The sequence below is a fragment of the Delphinapterus leucas genome, chromosome 19, assembly GCF_059928025.1.
Source record: "Delphinapterus leucas isolate spDelLeu-1000000601 "Yukka" chromosome 19, BTC_Dleu_Yukka2, whole genome shotgun sequence".
Classification (NCBI taxonomy): Eukaryota; Metazoa; Chordata; class Mammalia; order Artiodactyla; family Monodontidae; genus Delphinapterus; species Delphinapterus leucas.
This window is the reverse complement of record NC_143147.1, coordinates 55973489-55998839: the sequence shown is the minus strand read 5'-3', so window position 1 is coordinate 55998839 and position 25351 is coordinate 55973489. Positions and strand designations below refer to the sequence as shown.

The 25351-nt window shown below is 58.4% G+C and overlaps 1 protein-coding gene across 1 annotated transcript in view; it reads left to right on the top strand.

Moving 5' to 3' along the window:
* The first annotated feature begins 317 nt into the window (after nucleotides 1–317).
* SCN4A (sodium voltage-gated channel alpha subunit 4) overlaps nucleotides 318–25351 on the top strand; it is a 29550-nt gene continuing 4516 nt past the window's right edge. Inside the window, exons 1-22 of the mRNA XM_022589149.2 lie at nucleotides 318–1140; nucleotides 1230–1348; nucleotides 1476–1565; nucleotides 1869–1997; nucleotides 2467–2558; nucleotides 4543–4803; nucleotides 5589–5652; nucleotides 5909–6050; nucleotides 6845–7054; nucleotides 7681–7834; nucleotides 9638–9876; nucleotides 11775–11948; nucleotides 12819–13175; nucleotides 17901–18392; nucleotides 20059–20191; nucleotides 20879–21033; nucleotides 21514–21687; nucleotides 21784–21906; nucleotides 23185–23463; nucleotides 23753–23806; nucleotides 24014–24151; nucleotides 24709–24813. Of these exons, the coding sequence (XP_022444857.2) occupies nucleotides 868–1140; nucleotides 1230–1348; nucleotides 1476–1565; nucleotides 1869–1997; nucleotides 2467–2558; nucleotides 4543–4803; nucleotides 5589–5652; nucleotides 5909–6050; nucleotides 6845–7054; nucleotides 7681–7834; nucleotides 9638–9876; nucleotides 11775–11948; nucleotides 12819–13175; nucleotides 17901–18392; nucleotides 20059–20191; nucleotides 20879–21033; nucleotides 21514–21687; nucleotides 21784–21906; nucleotides 23185–23463; nucleotides 23753–23806; nucleotides 24014–24151; nucleotides 24709–24813 (3957 nt within the window). The 5' untranslated portion in view covers nucleotides 318–867. The remainder of the gene's footprint in view (nucleotides 1141–1229; nucleotides 1349–1475; nucleotides 1566–1868; nucleotides 1998–2466; nucleotides 2559–4542; nucleotides 4804–5588; nucleotides 5653–5908; nucleotides 6051–6844; nucleotides 7055–7680; nucleotides 7835–9637; nucleotides 9877–11774; nucleotides 11949–12818; nucleotides 13176–17900; nucleotides 18393–20058; nucleotides 20192–20878; nucleotides 21034–21513; nucleotides 21688–21783; nucleotides 21907–23184; nucleotides 23464–23752; nucleotides 23807–24013; nucleotides 24152–24708; nucleotides 24814–25351) is intronic.

Here is a 25351-nt window from a genome sequence, read left to right as displayed (position 1 = left end):
GCAGTGCCCGGGAACCTTCCTTCTTCCCTCTCCCCGACCAACATCACACCTCCCCAAAGCTCAGGACAGGGCACTCCACATTCCCACATCTTCCTTTTCTCTTCCCTCCAGGCCAGATACGGTGAGTACAGGCAGGTGTACCACATTCTCCTTTCTCATGCCCCTGGCAGACATCACTAATCAATCACAGCAGTCTTTTTGCACTGAGTCTGGCTGCAATCTTTTTTTTTTTTTTTTCAGGCTGCAATCTTGATAGTCTGCCCACATCTCCAATGCAGCCAATAGCAGCTGATCCAAGTCAGCCCTCAGGATGTAATCCATTTGCCATTCCTGCTTTAGGCTGACCCCATCAGGCCTCTCACCTCGGCCCATCCTCAACCCACCCTCACATTTCACATCTGATTCCTTTCTGCCTCACTGCTGGATAGAGGTCACATGGGCATAGCCAGCTGTGGTTTTCTCTGTCCCCATAGGCTGAAGCCACACAGTCCCCAGAACTTGGGACCAGGAGGCGGTTGAAGGCACTGGGGCATTGGCCCCAAGTCTCGAAGGCGGAAGAGGATCTGGTTGGTTTGCTGTCAGTCCAGAGTGCAGCCAAGCCCTTGCTGGGGAGAGTGTGGTGCGGGGCTTGGGGGGGATGCTCTTGTGTCCAGCACCTGTGCAGCAGGACCTGGGCCCGGCAGGCACACCTCCCAGCCCCAAAAGGGCCTGTACGCCGACCTCCCCGCCCTGGCCCCTGGTCAGGCAGGAGGTGAGTAGCGGACAGCAGGCCCAGGGCGGGGTGGCCGCCCAGCACCCCGGGGGCTGCACGCTGCAGCCGTCCCAGCTGCCTGCCGCCCTGCTGGCCCCTGAGCCCAGGATGCGAGGATGGCCACCTCATCTCTGCCCACGGTGGTGCCTCTGGGCCCTGAGAGCCTGCGCCCCTTCACCCGGGAGTCCCAGGCAGCCATAGAACAGCGGGTGATGGAGGAGGAGGCCCGGCAGCAGCGGAACAAGCAGACGGGGATTGAGGAGCCCGAACAGAAGCCGTGCAGTGACCTGGAGGCTGGCAAGAGCCTGCCCCTTATCTATGGGGACCCCCCACCGGAGGTCATTGGCATCCCCCTGGAGGAACTGGATCCCTACTACAGTGACAAGAAGGTCCGGGCCTGGGAGGCTTCCCTCCACCCGTCTGTCCATTGTCAAGCTGTCTGCCTGTCCCAGGCCTCACAGCTCTCTCCCCGCCGCAGACCTTCATCGTGCTCAACAAGGGCAAGGCCATCTTCCGCTTCTCTGCCACACCTGCTCTCTACGTGCTGAGCCCCTTTAGCACCCTCAGACGCTGCGCCATCAAGGTGCTCATCCACTCATATCCTGCCCGAGTGGGGCGAGCGCAGGGGCGGGGAAAGGCAGGGAGGGCTCGGGGGTGGGCAGGAGGCCCTCTTTCCACCTCCCCTCCCACCTGCTCCCTCACTTTCCTTGACTCTCCCCCCAACGCTGTTCAGTATGTTCATCATGATCACCATCTTGACCAACTGCGTGTTCATGACCATGAGCGACCCGCCTTCCTGGTCTAAGCATGTGGAGTAAGTCTCCCCCTCCCCCGGTCCCCCGGTCCCAGGTGTCTGCCGGTCCCAGGTGTGCACTCCGAGGATGCCCAGAGTGAAACTGCTCTTGTCTTCCAGGGAGACAAACACTGTCACTTCCACCCCCATCAACAAACACCTTAAGTCCCCGGAATGGCACACACTGTCACTCTCACCAATGTCCTCAGCCCCTGGGTGGCATATGTCACTTCTGTGCCCTCCTTCCCAGGAGGCCCATCACTGCCACCCACACCCCGGCCCCGGCGTGACATGGCTGGCCCTGGCCGGCCCTCTCCCTGCCAGGTACACCTTCACAGGGATCTACACCTTTGAGTCCCTCATCAAGATCCTGGCCCGAGGCTTTTGCATCGAAGACTTCACATTCCTCCGGGACCCCTGGAACTGGCTGGACTTCAGCGTCATCATGATGGCGTGAGCAGGGCCCCGAGGGCGTCCTGAGGCTGATGAGGGGGAGGGGAGGGGGCCAGGCCTCAGAGGGTGGACCGCAGGGCTGTGGGTCCAGCTTGCAGATAGCGGGCTGCACAGTTCTAGGAGCTGCCATTCCCGGGGTCTGGCTGGGAGTCTGTCCTGGTGCCCCTACACATAGCACATATGACCACACACAGCAGCCCTGAGCCCTAGTCCCACGGGTCCCCACCCGGGAGAGCTGGGCTACCCTTGCTAACCCCACTCCTCAGCAAAGCTGCTGCGCTGTCTTCCCCACCTCTCAGGCCCCGACAGGAAACTTGCTGTGCCTGACCTGTCCCCCCGCAACTCCACGGTAACCCCAACTACAAGGATTCCTTGGGAATCCTCCTTCTGGGCCTGGAGAACCTGTGACTTCTGCCCTACCGCCCACCCTCGGCTCTGACACAGCCCTCGCCCCAACCTCCCCACCCAGGTACCTGACGGAGTTTGTGGACTTGGGCAACATCTCAGCCCTGAGAACCTTCCGGGTGCTGCGGGCCCTGAAAACCATCACAGTCATCCCAGGTACTGGGGAGGAGCAGGGACCCTCTGCCCAGGCCATCAGGCCTCCCCCCTCCCCCAGGCCTGGAACCAGGCACTCAAGTTCTGTGACTCAGGGTCACAGCCCTCCCAGGTGGTGTAGGACCTACACCAAAGCCTGGACACAGAGGGGCCCCTGTGGCCAGAGAGGAGAAGGGGCCCCAGGTGGGAGGATGAGTTTTAAGAGGCAGCATAGCAAGGTGGTTAGAGCACAGATTCTGGAGCCTGGGTTCAATTCCCACCTCCACCACTTCCTAATTTTGACCTTGGGTAAGTGCCTTCCCTGTCTGCCTCAATTTCCGTATCTGTGAAATGTGGATAATAACAGTACCACTCATCTGGTTGTTATGAGAATTCAAAGCCTTGATAGCAATAAGGTGCTTAGAACAATGCCTAACAAAGGGTATGTGTATTCAATAAAATAAACAGACTGGGCAGAGCAGAGACCTCCACCTGAGAGAGACACAGAGAATCAGTGATAGAAAGTCCCAGCCCTGTGGGCTCAATAATGAACACGCCACATACCCACTGAGCAATCAGGCCAGGGCAATTCCAAAGTAATGCATCAAGAAGCATGAAATAACTAGAATCTGGATCATCCGGACCCTCAAAAAAGCATGTGGAGAAACTGGAGAAGGTTCATTAAAGGAGAGAAAGATGATCTGAAAAGGCATGGAGAACAGACTCTGGGAGGAGGGGAAATTGTGAAGTCATAGTGCTAGAAAATACGTTAGTTCTCCTCTAGTCCAAAGCCCTCGTGAATTGCAGTTGAGGAAGGAGGACCCCGGGAGGGAAGAGCTTACTGAAGGCCACACGGCACATTGGCCCCTGAGTCAAGGCCACAATACCTTCCCTCGGTGCCATGCTTCCAGCATCCTCAGAGCTCAGAGGGCTTTTATAAGGAGGCTGCTGAGCATCTGTTTTCATACCAGGATAAGAAAAAGAAATAAACTCATACTGAAGCAAGAGACACACTGATTAGGCCCAAGGAAGAAGTTATGGTTCTCCTATAAACGATGGAATCTGAGCGTGGAATTCCATACGATTTGGCTATGCCTTTGACAGTCCAGAGGAGTGGAATGCGATATTGCAAAGTCAGCCTAGAGCTTCTCAGAGTGAACCCTGCTGTTCCTTGGGTGTTAACAGTCACTAAAAGAGAAAGGGGGCTTCCCTGGTGGCGCAGTGGTTGAGAATCCACCTGCCAATGCAGGGGACATGGATTTGAGCCCTGGTCCGGGAAGATCCCACATGCCGCGGAGCAACTAAGCCCGTGCGCCACAACTACTGAGCCTGCGCTCTACAGTCTGCGAGCCACAACTACTGAAGCCAGTGCGCCTAGAGCCTGTGCTCCGCAACAAGAGAAGCTGCCGCCGTGAGAAGGCCGCAAGCCCGCGCGTAGCAACGAAGACCCAATGGAGCCAAAAATAAATAAATTTATTAAAGAAAAAAAAAGAGAGAGAGAAAGGGTTCTGTGTCAAATAATGTGAAACCTGGCATTAAAGTTTTTGTTTCTGTAGGACTTTTCCGAGCCTTTGATAGGCTAATCTACACAAGGACCCTCCAAGAGGGCGCTCCAGAGCTCAGCCTTCCCCAAACGTGATTGAACCCCTTTTGTTAAGGGCACAGCTTGCGAGATGAGCGTTCTAAGGAACACACCTCAGGAGTGCTGACTTAGCGACATGTATTAAGCTCCACTGTGTGACTGGGTGTTGCTCTCCGAGTTAGGGCAACACACTGTGAAGTCTTCGTAGTCCCTTGTCTAGTGGCTGAGATTCGGTGGCCATTCAAGGCTCCAGATGGGGGTTGTAACCAGAGAAGGATGGGGCTAATTTGGGAAGGCTTCGGGCAAGCAGTGCCCCAAGTAAATCAGGGCTTGAAGGAGGTGGAGTAGGCAGAGGCTCGGAGGGGCTGAGTGGGTGAGTTACCCCCTGCCCTGCCCAGCCCCAACTCTCACCCTCCCTGTGATCAGGGCTGAAGACCATCGTGGGAGCCCTGATCCAGTCGGTGAAAAAGCTGTCAGATGTGATGATACTCACCGTCTTCTGCCTGAGTGTCTTTGCCCTGGTGGGGCTGCAGCTCTTCATGGGAAACCTGCGGCAGAAGTGTGTGCGCTGGCCCCCGCCCTTCAATGACACCGACACCACGTGGTACGGCAATGACTCCTGGGACGGCCAGGAGAGCTGGGCCAGCAACTCTACCTTTGACTGGGATGCCTACATCAATGACGAAGGTAAGAACGGAGGGTCGGGGGGCCAGTGGGGTCTTTCCCAGCCCCGGTCGCAGCCCCTTGTGAGACAAAGAGCATGGAGAAGACCTGAGTGTGAATCCATCACTTACCAGCTGGGGTAACCTCTGACAAGTCACTTCATCTCCCCCTCCCTCAGAATCTTTACCTATAAGATGGAGACAACAATACCTTTCTCAAAGGGTTTGTGCGACAACAAATGCCAAATTGCTTTGAAAATCCTAAAACTTTGGCTATAAAAAGCAGCAGTGCATAGTCCCTAACCTACGTACTCCTTGTTCTCCATCACACCACATGCTCGCACCCTGGCTGGGCCACCACCAGGCCCCCGCATCCTATTCACATACCCAGACTTCATAGCCTCACACGCACGAGGCAACATTCTCACAAAGCCACTATTACTTCACACTGTGCCTCCTGGCAGCTGAGAAAATGGTACCCCTTCTTCAACCTGGCATCCTGGATTCTAGCCGCATCCCCCCCTTCAGTTGAGGGTCCTGCACAGGCACATGGTAGCCCCATCCACACACATGCATGTCCCCCACCCCGTATCCTTCTGTGCCCCTGCGGCACCCCACACTAGGCACTGAGCTGACAGCAAAATGTATCTACCCAGAGACCTTGGAACTTGGAGCTGCCCTTAAAGGAGAGGGAAGGGGCACCCAGAGAGCGTGTGGTCCACACAGATGTGTCCACAGGTGCACAGTGGGTACTGTGCCCACAGTGTCCATGTGGTGACATGTTTCCTTTGTGGCCTCTGACTCCCAAAGGGAACTTCTATTTCCTGGAAGGCTCCAATGACGCCCTGCTCTGTGGGAACAGCAGCGACGCTGGGTGAGTGACACTGGCGGGGGTGGTGGGGGGTGGTGGAGGGCAGATGTCCCAGGGTTGTCAGAAGATGGGGGATGATTAGGGATGAGAACCTGGGGTGGATGGAAACCTAAAGAAAATTCATGGGCATGGGGGGAACACTTTCCATTTTGGGGGATGCAGACAAGACGGAAGGATAGTTTTCTCTTGGGATCCTCCCATCTATCTCCCGGCTGGAGCTCTCCTTTCTCCCTAAAGCCAGCCCCCATCCTATCCCCAGGCGCTGCCCTGAAGGTTACGAGTGCATCAAGGCCGGGCGGAACCCCAACTATGGCTACACCAGCTATGACACCTTCAGCTGGGCCTTCCTGGCTCTGTTCCGCCTCATGACACAGGACTATTGGGAGAACCTCTTCCAGCTGGTACAGCGGCCCCCCGCCCTGCCCCTCAGCCCCATGGCTACCTCCCTCCATCTCCACGGCCTCCTCTGGGCTTGGTGGGGCCCCTAACAAGGCTGTCCCCTCTGTGGTACCCCCTAAATGCCCCTACATACGGGTTCTCAGAGCCCTCTGACGCTAGGTACGTGCCCAGATCGGAGCCTCAGCCCCTTCTTCCTTTTCCTCATTTGCCTTAAGAGCTGAGATCTGAGCTGGGCACAGACTCCCAGGCCTCACAGTAACTGGTAGGGCAGCTTAGACTCCAACTCTGCCCATACACAATTATTTACCTTCCACTGTTTGCAGGTGGGCAGGTTGGGTCTGGAGCAACAGTGCCTGCTGGTTCCTGGTGATGTTTCTAACATGATGATGTTAATAATAATATTTAGTAATAATAATAATAATAATAGCTACTATTTGCTGAGCTCTTACTAGATGCCAAGCGCTATGGGAAAGCTAGGACTCAAGCTGATCCCAAAGCCCATGTTCACCAATTTTTATCCTGGTTCTCTGATCTCAAGATGTCTGGCTGAGGTCCTCTGGGCTTTCTGAGCCAGGAGACCAGGAAGGTCTGGGTCCTGAGTATGTATTTTGAAGCACCCCAGAATGTGGCTTAGCCTGCCAAGGGTGGCTATACCTTGCCTCAAAAGCCCTCAAACTGCCTGGCTCTGTGAAGGACCCTCTCTGTTTACCTATCTGGGTGATGGATGTATGGAGATGGGTGTGGGTGAAAGCAGGGGGGTGCCATGTGACGCTTTCTCTCCCTCCCCCACTCCCAGACCCTTCGAGCAGCCGGCAAGACCTACATGATCTTCTTCGTGGTCATCATTTTCCTGGGCTCCTTCTACCTCATCAACCTGATCCTGGCGGTGGTGGCCATGGCATACGCTGAGCAGAACGAGGCCACCTTGGCCGAGAATCAGGAGAAAGAAGAAGAGTTTCAGCAGATGCTGGAGAAATTCAAAAAGCAGCAGGAAGAGCTGGGGAAGGTCTGGACTCAGGGAGAGGAGGCCGAGGACCCAGGGATCTCCCTGCCCCTCAGCCTGGGTGCTCCTGGGCAGGCTGAGGGGGGTCGGGGGAGGCATGGGGTAGGGCCTGCGAGGCAGAGGATGGGGAACAGAAGGCTCAGGCTAGAGCTTTGGTGGGGTGGGAGGCATGCAAGCAGTAGAAAGAGTATTTCTCAGTTCAGTGCCTCAGTTTCCCCGTATATAACAAGGAATCTGGAGTAGTTAAACCTGACGTAGGCTTCCAGCTCAAATTCCTACGGTTTTATGATTCTTTATGGGCAGCGTACGGGTCCAGGCTGAGGGAGAGGTGGGTCCTGATGAGGCCCCAGGGAGCAGCTGTACATTTACCCATCATCTCATGAAGTGCAGGGTCAGTCAAGGCTTCAGAGAGTGAAGGGTCTTCAGGATGTGTGTCCTCAGTCACTTTGGTCCCTACCCTGTCACCCCACCACCACCGAGGTTGCCGCCCCTGCCCACAGTAAGCTGGGTGCAGGCCAAAAAGAGGGGCCCCCAGCCTGAAAGACTCAGGAAGAAGCTCTGAGCGTCCATTAGTCCATCCCCATGGCTCAGCAATGGACTTTATGTCCATCACCCTTTCTGGTCCACAGGCCAAGGCCGCTCAGGCGATGGAAGGTAGGGAGGCAGACGAGGACCCAGCCCACGGCAAAGACTGCAACGGCAGCCTGGACACATCGGCGGGGGAGAAGGGGCCCCCAAGACCCAGCTGCAGCGCAGACAGCGGCATCTCAGATGCTATGGAAGGTGAGTGCCTGGCATCCCCATACCCATCCTACTCTACCTGTCCTGCCCATCAGGCCACTTGCGCTCCCGGGGTGGGGGCCGGGAGGGCCTGGCTGGGCCCAGCTTCAGGACAGTAACTTAATATTGGCATCGAAGAAATGGCTGTGATAAATATAGTCCTGGCTTACCCTGGCCCAATTCTGGCTGCAAGGCCAGGCTGTGGCGGGAACTGGGGGCTTCCGGGAGGCCTTGGGGGCTGCCAAGGCAATGGGGAAGGACAGGATAATAATACGAACCAGGAAGGCCCAATGTTCCGGAAACTGGAGATCCTGTTCCTCAAATATCTTCTGGGTAAAAGTTAAACATCAAAGGTCCCTCTGCCCAGATAGAGTCACAGACTCCCCCAAATCCCTGTGCTGCCCCCCAGGCCTCAGTGGGACACTAGGATTAGGTAACGAGGAGAGGGTGGATAGACATACAGACGGATGGATGGTTGGGTGGGTGGGCTGAAAGATTAATGAATGGGAAGAGGCATGGGTGTGTGGATGGATGAGAGGGAGGGAGGGAGGAGGAGGAAAGGGGGAAGCAAGGGAGGGAGATGCAAGGAAATCTGACATAGAAGGGATCGGGCCCCTCCCCAGGTGTCTCGCCTTGTGCCAGGAAGGACTTGGAGGACTTTGCAAACCTCTAGAGGGCCCCATCCCAGCTGACCTTGTGTGACGGGCATCCAGGTGTCTGTGTGCCCTGCCAGAGAATGCCCCAGGGAACGCTGGGCAGGGCTGGCCGAGGAGGTCACTCAACGCCGTCCTTGCTGGGACTGTGGTGGGAAGTTTGGGGCCTCAGACACAGTTTGGGGCGCCTTCAGTAGCACCCGGGTTGGGGGTAAGGGTGTTGCTGCCAGAGCAGAATCTGCAGCCTGGTTTACTAATTCTTGGGTGGGGGTGCGGCTCAGCCGCCCCCAAACTCTGGGGTGTCCCAATCACGCACTCAAACCCAGGTGTCTATGGGGCTGCCCTGGGAGTCCTCTTTCCTCATCTATGACGTGGGGGCACTAATATACTTACCTCATCTATTTCCGGTGGTAATTAAATGAGAGCACGCCCAGGCTGAGAAGCCCCATGGGCAGCAGAGGCCTGGAAGACCAGGAGGAGAAGCAGCGTCACCCATGGGCCTTATGGAGCCCCAGGGGTTTAGAGCTGGAGTGGCAAGAACAGGGGATGTTTCCAGAAAGCTACCCTGGTGGGAAAGGAAGGACTGGCTGGGGACAGTCTGGAGGGGCCGGCATACTGGCAGTGAGAGGGTGAGCCCTTGGGGGGAACCATGGTTTGCTCCTGAGTGGTGCTGGCCAGCAGCAGGTGGAACTGGGACCCAACCCCCTGCAGTGGCCTCCCGCCTCTCCCTGGGGGCCCTCGGGCCCCTCCCCAGCCGAGATCGCAGCCCTGGGCCATAGGCAGAGGATGGGAGTCACCCCATCGCGTTGGGGGGTGGGGAGCTCCAGGAAGGCGGAGCTGAAGTAGAACACTGGGAGAGAGGAGCTTGGGGTAAGGCTGCTGAGGGTGTGGCTTTTTGAGGGTCAGCTAAGGGACAGCGTGTTGGGGGGCGGGGCACTGAGGGGTGGGGCCATGTGGGCGGCGTCTAGAGGGATGGATCTTGAGGGTGACCCACTGAGAGGCGGGGCTTGGAGTAGGCCTCCCTGAGGGGGCGGGGCTTGAGGTGTGATGCTCCAGGGGGTGGGGCTTGGAAGGTGGGACCAAAGACCTAGGTGGAGGAAGGAGCACGTGAGGGGGGATCCTCATCAGGTATCTGTTTCCACCCTACTCCCAGAGCTGGAAGAGGCCCACCAGAAGTGCCCACCATGGTGGTACAAGTGTTCCCAGAAAGTGCTCATATGGAACTGCTGCACCCCGTGGATGAAGTTCAAGAACATCGTCCACTTGATTGTCATGGACCCCTTCGTGGACCTGGGCATCACCATCTGCATTGTGCTCAACACCCTCTTCATGGCCATGGAGCATTACCCCATGACGGAGCAATTTGACAGAGTGCTCAACGTGGGCAACCTGGTAGGGAGCGGACGAGGGAGAGGCTGTCCTTCCTGTGCAGGACAGGAGAGGGGCCACAGGGCCCGACGGGCTGTGTGGAAATATGGAGCACGACTAGGGGGCATAAGGGGACAGGCTGGGGTTATTTTCCCAGCATATGGGTATATGGGGGCATGAGTTGATGTACCAGGGATGTACATGGGGTGATCCATGGAACGTGGAATTTGGGTTTTAGGGTACTTGGGGGCAGATAGACCGGGGATGAGGTGCTTGACTTCTTATGATCAGGATTTTGGGGGCTTTGGGGTCCAGGCCATGCCCTGGAGGCAGAGATGGGGGAGTGAGAGCACAGAGGTATGGGGGTGGCTGGATGGCAAGTCTCTCCACTTTCAGAGGTTGTTGTGGGCCTAAGAGGGACCAAGGGACCTGGAAGTGGGGGTATAGAGCCATGGGCACCCAGGCTCAAGAGGCCCCAGCTCACTCTGGAGACCCCAGGGCATAGTCCCCCAGCCCTGAGCCCCCCTGCCCGCTGCCATTTCTCCGGCATGGCCAGGCCAGCTCCCCTCTCCAGCCCTTTCTGCTCTGCTATTGTTGACACACACTGATCCGCCTGCTTATCCCTGCCCATTAGGAGCATTATCACCTTGTTGCCAGCCCCTGTGGAGCCTGACAAAGGGAAAAAGCTGCCTCCTTCTCCAGTCCAGCCCCACCCTTCCCAATTGCCTTTGCAACATTTCCAGGATGGCGAATGGGCAAGATGCTCCCCCTCTCCTGAGGCGTGGGGAGCCCAGGAAGAGTCAGATTTGGGGCCTGGGGCAGGACGAGGACTGGGTGGGCGGCACAGGAATCAGACCCTGGACTCCCCAGCCCGCGAGGCAGGCACGTCCACCCCACGGAGATGCCCGAGGCGGCCATGGCCAGGCCGGACTGGAGGAGCAAGGGTGTGCTCTGGACCCGCGGTGCAGCTGCTGGGGTGTGTGTGATGGGCCCGGCCCGCCGCCTGCCCACCCCCTGCCCACGCTCTGCTGCTGTCTGGGCACCTGCTACGGGCAGGGACAGCTCCTGGGCGGGGCTCAGCGTGTGCCCGGGCAGGCTATGGACCCGGGGCAGCTGGTGCCTGGCAGGAGGGGGACCGTGCCCAGGGAGCTTTTAGAGGTTCTGCAGCTCTCAGACAAGTCCAGGGCTCTGGGGGCTCAGCTCTGGCTTCTCACTGATCCTCTGCGTCATCCTCTTTGGGGCCCTGCCTTAGACTTCCAAAGCCACCAAGATTTTCTGGGTCCTGGGACCCCAGCCAACCAGGGTAGAGAGGCTGTAGGGCGTAGGGAACCCCAGCCAACCGGGGTAGAGAGGCTGTGGGGCGTAGGGACCCCAGCCAACCAGGGTAGAGAGGCTGTGGGGCGTAGGGACCCCAGCCAACCAGGGTAGAGAGGCTGTGGGGCGTAGGGACCCCAAGACCTGGTTTGAGACGTGCTTCTATGTGGGCAGTGTGACCGACCGCTTACTGCTGACCTCTCTGAGCCTCAATTTCTCATCTCTGGGATGAGCACGATCATTCCTCAAAACCTCACAGAGGTTGGGATACCGATAAGGTCATAATGTGAACGACAGCGTGCTGTATGAGTGTCGAATATTATTATGATTGGGCTGAGGCCCCAGGAAGTCACGTGACAGGCCAACCGTCACAAGGCCAGGAATGGACGGGCCCCGGTGTCTGAGTGGTTCCCACTCTGCCCTGTGGCATGGTCGTTCCGCTCCTCACTCACTCACGTACACACACCTGTGGGCCGTGGGTACCACTGCCTGCGCCCCCAGGGCTCTGTCGCCCTCCCCTCGAGCCCTGGAGGTGGGAGTGGGGTTGGAGACTCCCGAGGTTCTGTGCCCCTGAGGCTCTGTGACGGGGGCTGCACCCCACCCTGCAGGTCTTCACGGGCATCTTCACAGCAGAGATGGTGCTGAAGCTCATCGCCATGGACCCCTATGAGTACTTCCAGCAGGGCTGGAACATCTTCGACAGTATCATCGTCACCCTCAGCCTGGTGGAACTGGGCCTGGCCAACGTGCAGGGGCTGTCGGTGCTCCGCTCCTTCCGTCTGGTGCGTGAGGCCCTGGCACCCGGGCGGGGGAAGGGTGTGGTGAGGATGCCTGGGGGAAAGGAGGAGAAGCCGCCAAGAAGCCAGAGGGCTGGAAGTAAGGCCCCCTCTGCCCTTTGGTCACCACTCTGCCTCTTAGAACCTTTCTTACTGGAAAAAAGGAGAAAGGCGCCCTCCCCCTTATCACACAGAGCTGCTGGGGGACCAAAATGACAGCCCAGGAGCTGACATTTGGGCTTGACTCCTAAGTGACCTTGGGTGGCAGTGGGGTGGGGACTTCAACCCATATTGCAGAGCTGGAAGCTGAGGCTCAGGAAGTACATCAGTAGTGGAATTGGGACTCCGACTTAGCATCCTTTCCACTACCCCATAGGGACCTCTCATGCATCCACAGAAGTATAGAGAAGGTGAGCTACACCTCTGTGTACCTTTCACCCAGCTCCAACAGCTGTCAACATTCTATAGTTCTTGTTTTATCTGTCCCCCCAATTTTTCTGTGGGGAGTATCTTAAAGCAAATCCCGAGATTTCATTTCACTTGCAAATACTTTAACCTGTATATTTAAGAGATAAGGACTCTTTCTTTTGATCACTCGAAGAGGATTAGGTGGTAGGATGTGAGCATTCCCATTTCACAGAGAGGTAAACTGAGGCCTTGCATCCCTCAGTGGGTGGGAGTTGAGCTGTTCAAAAGAGTTCTTTCTGGGAATTCCCTGGTGGTCCAGTGGTTAGGACTCTACACTCTCGCTGCGGAGGGCCTGGGTTCAATCCCTGGTCAGGGAACTACTCTTTCTCCTATAAGGATGGGGCTTTCTTGGGGCTGGGCCAGGGGTCCCCGGGCCTCACCGGCCCCTGCCCTCCCCCTGCCCGGCAGCTGCGGGTCTTCAAGCTGGCCAAGTCGTGGCCAACGTTGAACATGCTCATCAAGATCATCGGCAACTCGGTGGGGGCGCTGGGCAACCTGACGCTGGTGCTGGCCATCATCGTGTTCATCTTCGCCGTGGTGGGCATGCAGCTGTTCGGCAAGAGCTACAAGGAGTGCGTGTGCAAGATCGCCGCGGACTGCAGCCTGCCCCGGTGGCACATGCACGACTTCTTCCACTCCTTCCTCATCGTCTTCCGCATCCTGTGCGGGGAGTGGATCGAGACCATGTGGGACTGCATGGAGGTGGCCGGCCAGGCCATGTGCCTCACCGTCTTCCTCATGGTCATGGTCATCGGCAACCTGGTGGTGAGTGAGGTCGGCTGGGTGGCTCCCCCACCCTCGCCCAGGACATCCAAGTGTCCAACATGTGTCCATGCCTTTATTTCCTTTAAATCAGGCTGTTGCTGAAGGGCCCTCTTCCCATGAGGTTACACTGTGTGACACCGCCGATGCTTGTTTTCTACCTAACCCCAGCCCCAAATGGCAGTTTTGTATGGTTTAACTCAGTGGCTCTCAAATTTTAACCTGCTTAGGAATCACCTGGGAGTTTCTCAAAACGTAGATTCCTGGCCCCATGCCCCAGAGTCAGACGCAGCAGCTCTGAGCCGTGGCCCAGGAACCGGCATCTCTAATGAGCTCTGGGTGATGTCACTGCCTCTGGTACAGGGACCACACTGAGAGTAGTACTGTTGAGACCTAGTGTTTTGGGTAAAGTAACATGATAACTGGAGTCAGACTGACCCATGTTGCAGTCCCGGCTCCTCCGCTGTCTATGTGACCTTGAACGAATCACTGCTCTCTGGTTGGCTGAGTTCTCTAACTTCACGTGGAAGAAAAATGGTAGGCCCCTCAGGGGGTGGCCGGGAGGATTGACTGTGACCGAAGAAGGCACAGTGTGGGGTTGGTACCAGGAACTCCTGGCCCTTTTGTCCTCCTACCCTCTCACCCTCTGTTACCAGGAACTAGGCCATGGGCATTGGGAGGATCTGGAGATGGCATGGGCTGCATCCATCCTGCCACTTTCTGTATGCGGGGCTGGTGCAGGGAAGGAGGTGCAGGGGCCCATGAGAAACGGGGTGTGAGGCCATGGCCCAGCTAACCAGAATTTCTGTGGCTGGGGCCGGGGGAGGCATCTCCTCTCACCCTGCCGACTCTGCTCCTCCCCTTCTTGGGGTGGGGTCACTCCTGCGAGGAGAGCTGTGCCCAGCTGCCCCCTGTGGTGGCCAACTCTGCCCCGGGCAACAGGGGGTGGGAAGACACACGTCCCCATGTTCCGCAAAGGCCTGTGGAATCCTTGAGCTGCTGGGTCAGCGCTTCTCAGATACGGCTGAGCTCCGGCTGGGGGCAGGGACGGACTGGCGGTGGGGGATGTCACCTTGACTGAGGAGGGGACCGTGGGAGGGGGTCCCAAGCCCCCAGGGACAGCCAGACAGCAGAACCCAGGCTGGTGGCTCCTGGGAGGGGGGTCTTAGGGAGTGGGGAGAGTGAGGGCAGATGTCCCAGCAGAACTTTGGGGCCGGATTCGGGATGGGTGCGTGGGAGCAGGCTCTCAGTAGAAGTTTGTGAGGGCGAGTTTAAGGGCCTGCAGGTGACTAAAAGGGTCTGCAGGGGGTTTCTGTCTGTGTGTGTGTAAACTCAAAAACATTTCAGGCCCCTACTTTGCCACCTGATGACTGGGAAACCTTGAGCAAGTTATTTCTCTCTGGGCTCAGTTTTTCTCAACTGGAAAATGGGGATGATGGGAGTGGTGACCTACTCCACTGGGTGGTCGTAAGGATTACATGACACATGTCAAGTGCTTAGCAAAGCACTTGGCCCAAGAGGCCAGGGGAGTCCAAATGTTACAGGCGTCGGGGGAGCAGTGGCGGGTACAGTACCTATCACCAACCAGCATCACACTCCTGGTGTTGGGCTCTGCCACGTGCCGGTTCCTGTGCCAGGGGCTTTACGTGTATTATCCCTAATGCTCTTGACGACCCTGCACGGCAGGTAATGTTGGCTCTGTGCATCCAGGAGGCACAGCCCAGAACCACACAGCTAGTGTGAAACGGAGCCTGGACTAGAACCTGGGTCTGTGTAACTCCAATAGCAATAGCGTCAATACCAGCAGCAATGGTACCAATGATGAGGTTAGCGTCAGCAGTACCAGCAATGACAGCTTGACGGCTACTCATATTTCTTCAGCATTCTGAGCACTTTCCTGGTATTGATCTCTTAATGCTCACCACCCCCTATGAGGGCCGTGCTGTTTTATCGAGCAAAGTCTCAGGGAGGTTGATTAGTAACCTGTGCAGGATTGGAACCCAAGCAGTCTTGCCCCAGAGTCTGGAACCACTGCAATGCACTGCCTCTGTGTGTGTGCCACACGCACCCTCCCATCACACACACATGCACACGCGTGCACACACACACAGACACACACACCTACCCACCCTGATGCCCTTCTCCGGCCCAGCTCTGTGGCTCTCCCACTTTGCTCAGAGGAAGCGGAGTGACCAAGGGGGGCGGCACTGCCAGCTCCTTGGGCACTGTCCCTGCCCACCACCCTCCCAGGCCTCATGGAAGCAAGTGTCTGCCAGAGGGCACCGGAGCACCCCACCAGGGTGTGTGGGGACCCAGGTCCCCTGCGTCCATGGCACTCAGGCACTTCCTCGGGGCTACTGTGAAGAAGAGGAAATGACCAGGGCATGGGGAACCCCCCCTCAGAGCCCCCCAGGGGAACTTGCTGTCAGTCCCCCTTCCCTCCAACCCACCCCCCATGCCTTGCCTGAGGTAGCTATTTCTGTCCCAGGCAGGAGCCGTGTGCAAACCCTGCTGACCCAGAGAGCAGCTAATTCCCATCTCAGATGTGCTTCTGGCAACTGGACACCTCCCGCCAAAGAGGGAAAGAAAAACCAGTAAATTTGGGTGGGGGGCAAAGGCAGAAAAGTAGCTAGAAGGCATGGCAGTGGAGACAAATACCCCCAGCACATTCTCCCAGAGAGAGGTTGCGGCGAGCAGGAGCTACTCTTCATTGCGGTGCGTGGGCTTCTCATTGCAGTGACTTCTCTTGTCGTGGAGCACGGGCTCTAGGCACGTGGGCTTTGGTAGTTGTGGCTCGTGGGCTCTAGAGCACAGGCTCGGTAGTTGTGGCGCACGGGTTTAGTTGCTCCACGGCACGTGGGATCTTCCCGGACCGGGGCACGAACCCGCGCCCCTGTATCGGCAGGCGGACTCCCAACCACTGCGCCACCAGGGAAGCCCCTATATTTTAAAGATATTATGTCAACATGATAGTTAAGACAATGACAAAAAGACTTTGGAGGACACTGGTGAAGGCCAGACAGTGAGATGCATGGAGAAGATGGCCAAGGGTGGGAGATTCACATTACAGTCCTCCCTTGGTATCTCAGGGGATCGGTTCTAGGACACCCTGCAGATTCCAAAATCTGAGGATACTCAAGTCCTGTAGAAAATGGTGTAGTACAGTTGGCCCTACTTCCACATGTCCACTCATACAGCCCCACCCTGAGACCCCCAGAGTAATACCTGCCTCTGGCTGACAGGAGACAGGACCCCCACCCCAGCCAGGCTGTACCTTCCTCCTCACTGCCCTGGGGTGGGAGTAAGCTGGTGGAAGTCAGGGCCACTGCATTGTGTAGCCTCTGGGGTATCCATTCACACTGTAGTCCAAATAAATGATGTCCTCTGAAGTTGTACAATGATTGGAAACCGGGGTTCTAGTTCTGACTGTGCTGTTTGTCCTCAGGCAAGTCACTCCACCTCTCTGGGACTCAGTTTCCTCAGTCATAAAATGCTTAGCTGGCCTCAGAGTTAATCACACTCCTCCCTGTACCTTGCAGAGTCTTCTATTATCACACACATAACAGCCAACAAGTTTTGAGTGCCTACTGTGTGCTCTACTTGTATTGACCTTTTAATCCTCGCAACAATGGGAGGAGGTAGGTATTGGAGCCATCGCCATTGTACAGATGAGGAAACTGAGGTACAGAGCAGTGATAGGACTTGCCTCAGGACACACGGCTAGGAAACTGGGGTTCAAAGCCAAGCAGCGTGGTTTCAAAACCCGTGCACCCCAGTCTCTGCTTTGTGCATACCCACTGCATTGTATTTGTCTGATCAAATGTCTGTCTCTAGGCGGAGGGCAAACTGAGACCTCTTGCTTCTACACACAGTGGGAGGGGCTCAGTAAATGTCTGTCCACTGGAAAATAAAGTTGACGGGGGTGGACCAGTAGCCTCTGAAGTCCCTTTCAGTGGGGCTAAGAGAAGAGAACCAGGTGGAGCAGGGAACCCCAAAGGAAGAAAAGGCAGTGAGCAGTGGTAGGTGAGATGCCCCTTCTACAGCAACAGGGGACATGCATCTGGGTATCGGGAGCACAGTGTCTATTAAAAGTCCCAATTAGGGCTTCCCTGGTGGCGCAGTGGTTGAGAGTCCGCCTGCCGATGCAGGGGACACAGGTTCGTGCCCTGGTCCAGGAAGATCCCACATGCCGTGGAGCGGCTGGGCCCGTGAGCCACGGCCGCTGAGCCTGCGCGTCCGGAGCCTGTGCTCCGCAACGGGAGAGGCCACAACAGTGAGAGGCCCACGTACCGCAAAAAAAAAAAAAAAAGTCCCATTTATCAGACAAGAGAAGAAGGCTCAAAAGATTCAGCCTACCAAGAAGTCCTGGAAGCTTGGAGACATGAGTCCTGTTTTTTGTTCCACATCCCCTGGCAGTGGAGGTGGAGGACAGAGTCATAGAAAGAGTCCCTGTCACTCAGTGGGCCTCCCCGAAACCTGCCTCTGCCTTGGTCAGCAGAGTCCTATCATGTGCGTAAGACTCAGTTTCCCTATCTGTAAAGGGGGCGTGACAGTAGCACTTCTCACCTTCACAAGCAGTTGTGAGGGTTCCGTAAGGTGACGTCCTCTTAACAGCCCACCATGAGGTGGGTCTGATCTGGAGACCCGAGGCCCCTCGTGCTGGCTGAAGGTGGCACCCTCAGGGGCCTAGAGGCTGAGCTCAGGCTCCCCCCACCCCCTGCTTCCCAGGTCCTGAACCTCTTCTTGGCCCTGCTGCTCAGCTCCTTCAGCGCCGACAGCCTGGCGGCCTCGGACGAGGATGGCGAGATGAACAACCTGCAGATCGCCATCACGCGCATCAAGTGGGGTGTCGGCTTCGCCAAAGCCTTCCTCGTGGGGCTGCTGCATGGCAAGATCCTGAGCCCCAAGGTTGTCATGCTCAGCCTCGGGGGGACTGGGGAGGCTGGCGAGGCCGGCGAGGCTGGGGAAAGTGTCTCAGAAGATGAGAAGAAGGAGCTACCGTCCGAGGAGGATGAAAACAAGGACCTCAAGAAGGACAATCATATCCTGAACCACATGGGCCTGGCTGACGGCCCTCCCCCCAGCATTGAGCTGGACCACCTCAACTTCATCAACAACCCGTACCTGACCATCCACGTGCCCATCGCCTCCGAGGAGTCTGACCTGGAGATGCCCACAGAGGAGGAAACGGACACCTTCTCGGAGCCTGAGGATGGCAAGGTGAGCCTGTCGCAGAGCCTGGATCGAGGGATCGGGAGTCAGACAGACATGACTCTACATTTTTGTGTGACCCTGAACATGGCACAAATCCTCTCCAAGCCTCAGTTTCTCCATCTATAAAATGGGGTAATGGTACCTACCTTGTGGTATTACTGTGAGCATTAGATGAGATGCTGTGTGCAAAGCACAGTCAGCTCTCTGTGAACGGTGACTGTTATTACTATTAATACAATTATTATGGCATGCCCTGCCTGTCCTAATACCCTAGGCCATTCCCTTCACCCCTGCCCCACAACTCCACCTGGGTCCCCTCTCCCCAGCAGGTGGCGCTCTGAGACAGCATGTTCTCACCTGAGGCACCCTAGCTCCAGGGCCGGAATCCAAGAGGCCTCTCTTAAACCCCCTCTGGGTTTGAAGCTCCTGCCAAGTCCTTGCCATTATCATCTGTTTCTGTTTAGACCCCACCTGGAGGGCTGGTCCCAACCTCCGAGTGTGGGCCAAAGTGCCAGGTCTGGGCTGAGGAGAGGGGTCAGGGGCCCAGTAGGGTTGGGTTCAAGGGGAACAGAGAGCCGGGAGCTGGAGCCGCTACCCCCCCTCTCCCCCATGCAGGGGGCCTGCTGCTGGGTTGAGGTTCCCCTCCCCTGCGAGGGTGGGGGAGGCCCTGGTGGTCGCCCCCAGAAGCTCAGGCTGAGCCCCCTCGCCCACCCTGCAGCTCGGGCGGGGCCCCCTGCCCGTCCCAACCCTATCGGCGAGGGCCCCGCTGGCACCGGAGCCTGAATAAACTTTGCCCTGAAAGCTCTTGACTCCTTGTTTCCCCCAAATACGTGGCACACTGACTTACCAGGGAGCTGAGCGCCTGCCAAGCTATAAATACCCAGGGAAATGTGGCAGTAACTTCGCTATGAGGAGAGCGGGTGGAGGAGGGCTGGACAGCAGCCGGGGCCAAGGCTCTGGGGACTCTCACGGGGAAACAAGTACGGCTCCCGGGGGGCTGTGAGAGTTGGGGTGCACGGGCAGGGCAAGTGGCTCATTGGGTGTCGTGCCCAACCTAACGCCTGGTGCCTCGGTTTCCCTTTCTGTCGACTGGGCACAAGGCCCTCCCTGGTTTTCTGGCCACTGTCCTGACAGCCGCCCCCTGCCCCTCCAGGTTACCCTCTCCATCTTCCTCTTCAGGGGCCTCACCCCCAGCCATGAAGGGGGCCCCTTGAGGAGTGGAGGCTGGGGGCAGGAGGCCGGCCTAGATGCAGCACCGGGAGGAGGTGGGAGAGGCCTGGCCAGGCTGGAGCACCAGCCGTCCCACCCGACCCACTCCCAGTTAGGTTCCCTTGGCCCCAGGCTGGAGCTTTGGCTGCAGAAAAATTTCCATCCTTTTTGGATTTCTCAGCCAAACAGACCCTGAGGATAGGAAGGCTCGGACTTTGCTCCATGCTCATCCCCTTCCTTCCCCAGGCCTCATCCCTGTCCCACTCCAAGGGCAGGACCAAGGCCTGTCGTTCTTCTGCATAGGCCCCAGTGGTGGCTGCATAATCCAGGGCTGAATGAATGAATGAATGAATGAGTCTGCTCCACCCTCTCTTTCCCTTCTCCCTTCTGGTCTCCCATCTTGACCTCCCCGGCCCCACCTTGTGGGAGGGCCCGGGGTCACGTGACCCTGTGGCCTCTGCAGAAGCCGCTGCAGCCCCTCGACGGGAACTCCTCCGTCTGCAGCACTGCCGACTACAAGCCCCCCGAGGAGGACCCCAAGGAACAGGCCGAGGAGAGCCCTGAGGGGGAGCAGCCTGAGGAGTGCTTCACCGAGGGTGAGGGCCAGCCCGCGTGTGTGACCCCACCTCTCCTGGGTGCCTCCCCCAGCCCGGCAGACCCCGTAAGGGGCCCGAGGCCGGCAGCAGCCCCAGCCCATTGCCCCCTTGGGGACATCTCGGGGACACACGCATCACCAAAAGCAGGCAGGGCCTTCTTCCTCTGATGCTCTCCTGCCCTGCCCTGCGGCACCCCAGGAGAATAGAATGCTGGGAAGGGGTGTCAGAGCTGGGGATGCCTCCCAGTCCCTGAGCCTCTGACCCCTGCAGTGTCGACGGTAGGTGACAGTAGCATCAGCCCGAGGGCTGCTGTGCAGAATCCCCACGGAGCCCCGAGTGTGGCCGGCACCGCACGAAGCAGGCGCTCAGCTGTGGCTGCTCTAAGACTGTCCTCCTCAGCTTCGTCCGCCAGAGAGAGGCCTGCCTCGCCCCTCGGGAACATTTTTGCCCGGAGGGCCTGGGCTGTGGCAGAGTGAAGGCTGCCTGGGCGAGGTGGGGGAGGATGGGGACAGCCTGACGGCTGTACAACCTGTGCTGGCTGCCTGCACCCCTGTGCTCTGGAATGTCTCTGCATGTGGTTGTGTGTGTGTAGGGGGTGGGGGCGGATCCTGGGAAGGTGGCGGGACTGTGCCTCCTAAGGTGGCCCCCAGGCCCGTGACCGGTGCCCCTGCCGCCGTCCCTCCCCAGCCTGTGTGCAGCGCTTTCCCTGCCTCTACGTGGACATCTCCCAGGGCCGAGGGAAGATGTGGTGGACCCTGCGCAGGGGCTGCTTCAAGATCGTTGAGCACAACTGGTTTGAGACCTTCATCGTCTTCATGATCCTGCTCAGCAGTGGAGCCTTGGTAGGCGCTGCCCTGGGGACCGGGCACTGGGCAGAGGCAGGGGCCAGACCTGGGCAGCCCCGAACCCAGAGAATCCTAAAGAACTCACCAGTGCTTCCAGGATGTGTTATAGACTGTGTTAATTTTCTTAAAGAGACAGATGGGCTCTGAATCCCTGTGCATCCTTAGCTGACAGGTCCCAGCCGGGGATCAGGTGGGGAAGGCCTTGGGAATTGGGGGTTGGGAGGGCAGGATGTGTCAAGGTGAACCCCCCTGACAGACCAGTGAGGGTTACTATTATTAGGCCTGGGGAAGGGGAGCTGAGGGGCTTCTCCCCACCGGGAACTCACTGGCTCACCCGCATGATGGGCACGGGGAGTCTGCCCCCGCCTGGCCCCGGTGCCAGAACCCTGGGAACCAGCAGCCTTAGGCAGGTAGGGACGTGGCTGCTGCCCTGGCCTCCTTTGGGCCCTGACCACCCTGCCCTGCTGGTGCCCCCAGGCCTTCGAGGACATCTACATCGAGCAGCGGCGAGTCATCCGGACCATCCTGGAATACGCAGACAAGGTCTTCACCTACGTCTTCATCATGGAGATGCTGCTCAAGTGGGTGGCCTATGGCTTCAAGGTGTACTTCACCAACGCCTGGTGCTGGCTCGACTTCCTCATCGTGGATGTGAGTCTGCCCCACCCCCGGCCCCGCAGTCAGATCCCAGGCGGTCCTTGTGGCTGAGGCCCTGCTCTCCCTGACCACCCTCCCCTCCCATTACAGGTCTCCATCATCAGCCTGGTGGCCAACTGGCTGGGCTACTCGGAGCTGGGACCCATCAAATCCCTGCGGACACTCAGGGCTCTGCGTCCCCTGAGGGCACTGTCTAGATTCCAGGGCATGAGGGTGGGTGCCGAGGGGGACTCTGAGTAGGGCTAAGGACTGGGGGAGCAGCCACAGCTTGGAAGGGGGCTGCGGGTGTCTGTACTCCAGCCACCACCAGGGGTCCAGGTCCGGAGGTCCCCAGGCATCCTCCCACACCAGCCCAAGTGCCCATTCCCGCCCTCAGCCCCCTCCTTCGCTCATCTCTTCCACCACTGGGGGCAGCAGAGGCTGTAGCAGCTCCCAGGAGGGGCCTGAGGGCACCGAGGCAGGAGGAGAGGAAGGAAAGCAGGTCTGTGGGTTTATAGGTGTCCCTCCCCAGCCTCAGACTGGGGCCCCCCAGGACTCCAAGCCTGCCCACCCTTCCCTCAGGCCCTTGAGGGCGGAAGTGACAGGTAAATACAGGGTTTGGGCAAGACCAATGGGACTTCCCCAGGCAAGGGGCGGGGGTGGGGGGTTGGGGTGTCTGTTAGGAGCAAAACCCACGCTAGAGGGACGAACTTCCATGAAGCAGCTGGTTGCAGGTCAGCAGTGCACAGAGCCTGGTGGCTCCCTCCTGGTCATGCAAGAGGCCAGCCAGCACTGGGCCGTCCCACCCCTGGAGCCGGGACCCCTCCCCACCAGAGAGAAAGTGACCTGGCAGCTGGTTGGTGCCCCAGCCAGGAGTAGAGCTCCCCTGGGCATCACCGGGCTTGCGCCACCCACTTTGTCTGGAGGTCATGGAACAGTTTCTCCCTGAAAACAGATAGTTCTCAGATTCAGTTCAGCCTGAAATAATGAGGGTGGCCTGGGTGGCCACCGCTGGCAGTGCACAGGAGGCCATTCCCAAGGGTCCTGCTGCTTCAAAGACTCTGTTGGCTTCTTTTCTGGGTCTGTGTCTCTAATCCTGTGAGAAGATGAGCAGGGGAACAGGTCACGGGGACTGAGTTTCCTATGGGGGCCAAGGAAAGAGTGTTTGTCTCCTGCCCGGTGACCCGTGGCCGGGCTGCTTCCAGAGAAGCCCAGCCTCCACTCTGGGCTGATGGCTCCAGCCAAGCGGAGAGCCCTCTTCAGCCACCAGGCCGGCAACCCACTACCCCTACTCCTTGCTTACCATCCCCCCGCCCCCAAGTAAAGCCCAGCAGACTTCTCCCCCAGGCCTGGCTCAGATGGGCCCTCCTCCAGGAAGCCTTCCCTGCGCAACAAGGCCCAACTGTGCCTGGTCCCCTGGTTACTGTGGGTGGGAACCCTCTCCCAGAAGAGACTGGGTGTCCCCGCCTGCCTGGGAGAGGATCTGGAAGTGACCCCCTCCCTGGCCCCCAGGTGGTGGTGAATGCCCTCCTGGGCGCCATCCCCTCCATCATGAATGTGCTGCTCGTCTGCCTGATCTTCTGGCTCATCTTCAGCATCATGGGAGTCAACCTGTTTGCCGGCAAGTTCTACTACTGCGTGAACACCACCACCTCCGGGAGGTTCGCCATCTCCGAGGTCAACAACAAGTCCGAGTGCGAGAGCCTGATGCACACGGGCCAGGTCCGCTGGCTCAACGTCAAGGTCAACTACGACAACGTGGGTCTGGGCTACCTCTCCCTCCTGCAGGTGGTGAGTGTGACCCGCTGCCCCTGCCCAAGGCTGGGATGGAGGTGCCCCCGCATTCTCATTGTACCTGAGCGCCCTGCCGCTCCTTGTTAGGGGGCCGCCCACCCTGCTTCTAGGGCTGTGGGACCCAGAGGTAGTGTCTATACCTCTCCGGTCTCTATTGGATGCCTCCCCAGGGGAGCTCAGGGCAGGCAGCCTCTGGGGAGGACCAGGCGGGGGCAGGGAGGGAAACTCAAGGATGATGGAAGCAGGGGGCAGCCCCCTCCCCTCACACCCAACCACACTCTCTCAGGCCACCTTCAAGGGCTGGATGGACATCATGTATGCAGCTGTGGACTCCCGGGAGGTGAGTGGGGGTCCTCGAGACGTAGCTGGTGAGTGAGCCAGGGGAGAGGACTCAGATCCATCCCCACCCCATGCTGCCTCCTCAGGAGCCCCCGAGACCCCACAGCCTGGGGGTGGATGGGCCCACAGTGAGATGGGGAACAGGGAGCAGGCAGCATGTGCCCCCAGCCCACCCAGCCCAGCCCATTCCATCCTGTGGCCCCTGCAGAAGGAGGAACAGCCCCAGTACGAGGTGAACATCTACATGTACCTCTATTTCGTCATCTTCATCATCTTCGGCTCCTTCTTCACCCTCAACCTCTTCATTGGCGTCATCATCGACAACTTCAACCAGCAGAAGAAGAAGATAAGTATCCAGCCCGACCTTCCCCGGGGCCTCCCCTCCCCGGGCTCCCTCCTCCCTCCCTCCGTCCACTCCTTCCTTCATATGTTCACAAATGCTGCCTCTGCACCTGCTGTGCTCTTGCTGGCTGGCGGCATGATTCAGCAAGGCTGGGTTCACATCCCACCAGACGACCTTGGACAAGTGAGATGTGGCCACCTCGAACCTTGGTTTCCTTATGTACAGAATGAGGTTCGTGCCGCCTGCCATGCCGGCTCATTCTGAGGACCCAATGAGACATTGATGGAAGGTGGCACAAAGCGGGCAGTGAGGCTGCGCTGACCCCTTGCCTCTGTCGGTCGCCCAGTCCCCTCCCCTCCCTTCTCTGGGCCCCTGAGTCCCCCTTCCCCTGCCTCCCTCGACCCCCATCTCTGGCTGCTCCAGGCAGGTCCCACCGGCTCCCCTGCTGGGGTGCGGGTGGCTTTAAGGGTGGTGCCTGAGAAGGTGAGAAGGGGGAGGTCCTGGAAAGTGAGAAGGAGGACACCCCCCACCGCAACCTCACGGGCCCCATCCCACTATACTTTGGAGGGAAAGACCTCTTCATGACGGAGGAACAGAAGAAATACTATAACGCCATGAAGAAGCTTGGCTCCAAGAAGCCTCAGAAGCCAATTCCCCGGCCCCAGGTACCAGCCTTCCGGGCCCCTCCCCCTGCAGCCTGTATGAGGCTCCTGCCTAAGGGGGCCACGGCGGGCAGGGGGCAAAATGCAGCCTGCGCTCTGCCCACCAGGCTATGTCCCTGGCATGAGGCTGGGTCCACCTGCCGGGAGGGGCGCCAGCAGCTGCCTGATGAACTCCGGTCATTGGTTTACCCTTTGCCTGGGCCTGCTCAGCTCCCCAGTGTCCAGTCAGCTCTTCAGCTGGTGGCCTCTGGGGCAAGGGCCCCTGGAACGGGGAGGAAGAGGATGTCCAGAAAGCCCCCCAGTGAGCAATGACTTCAGGAGAAGGATGAGGGGCTGCTGGGGGACCTTGACGGGAGGAAAGGTCCCAGAGTGAGGAAAGATGCCCGCGGACCCCACAGATTGGCCTGTTCTGATGGGAGGGTCTCGCCGCCCCCGCCCTGGCCGACTCTGCCACAAGACCTGACACCTCCTCTCTGTCTGTCTCTCTCCCTGTCATGCTGTCATGTCCTCCTGCATCTTCTGCCGGTCCACGTCCTGCCCT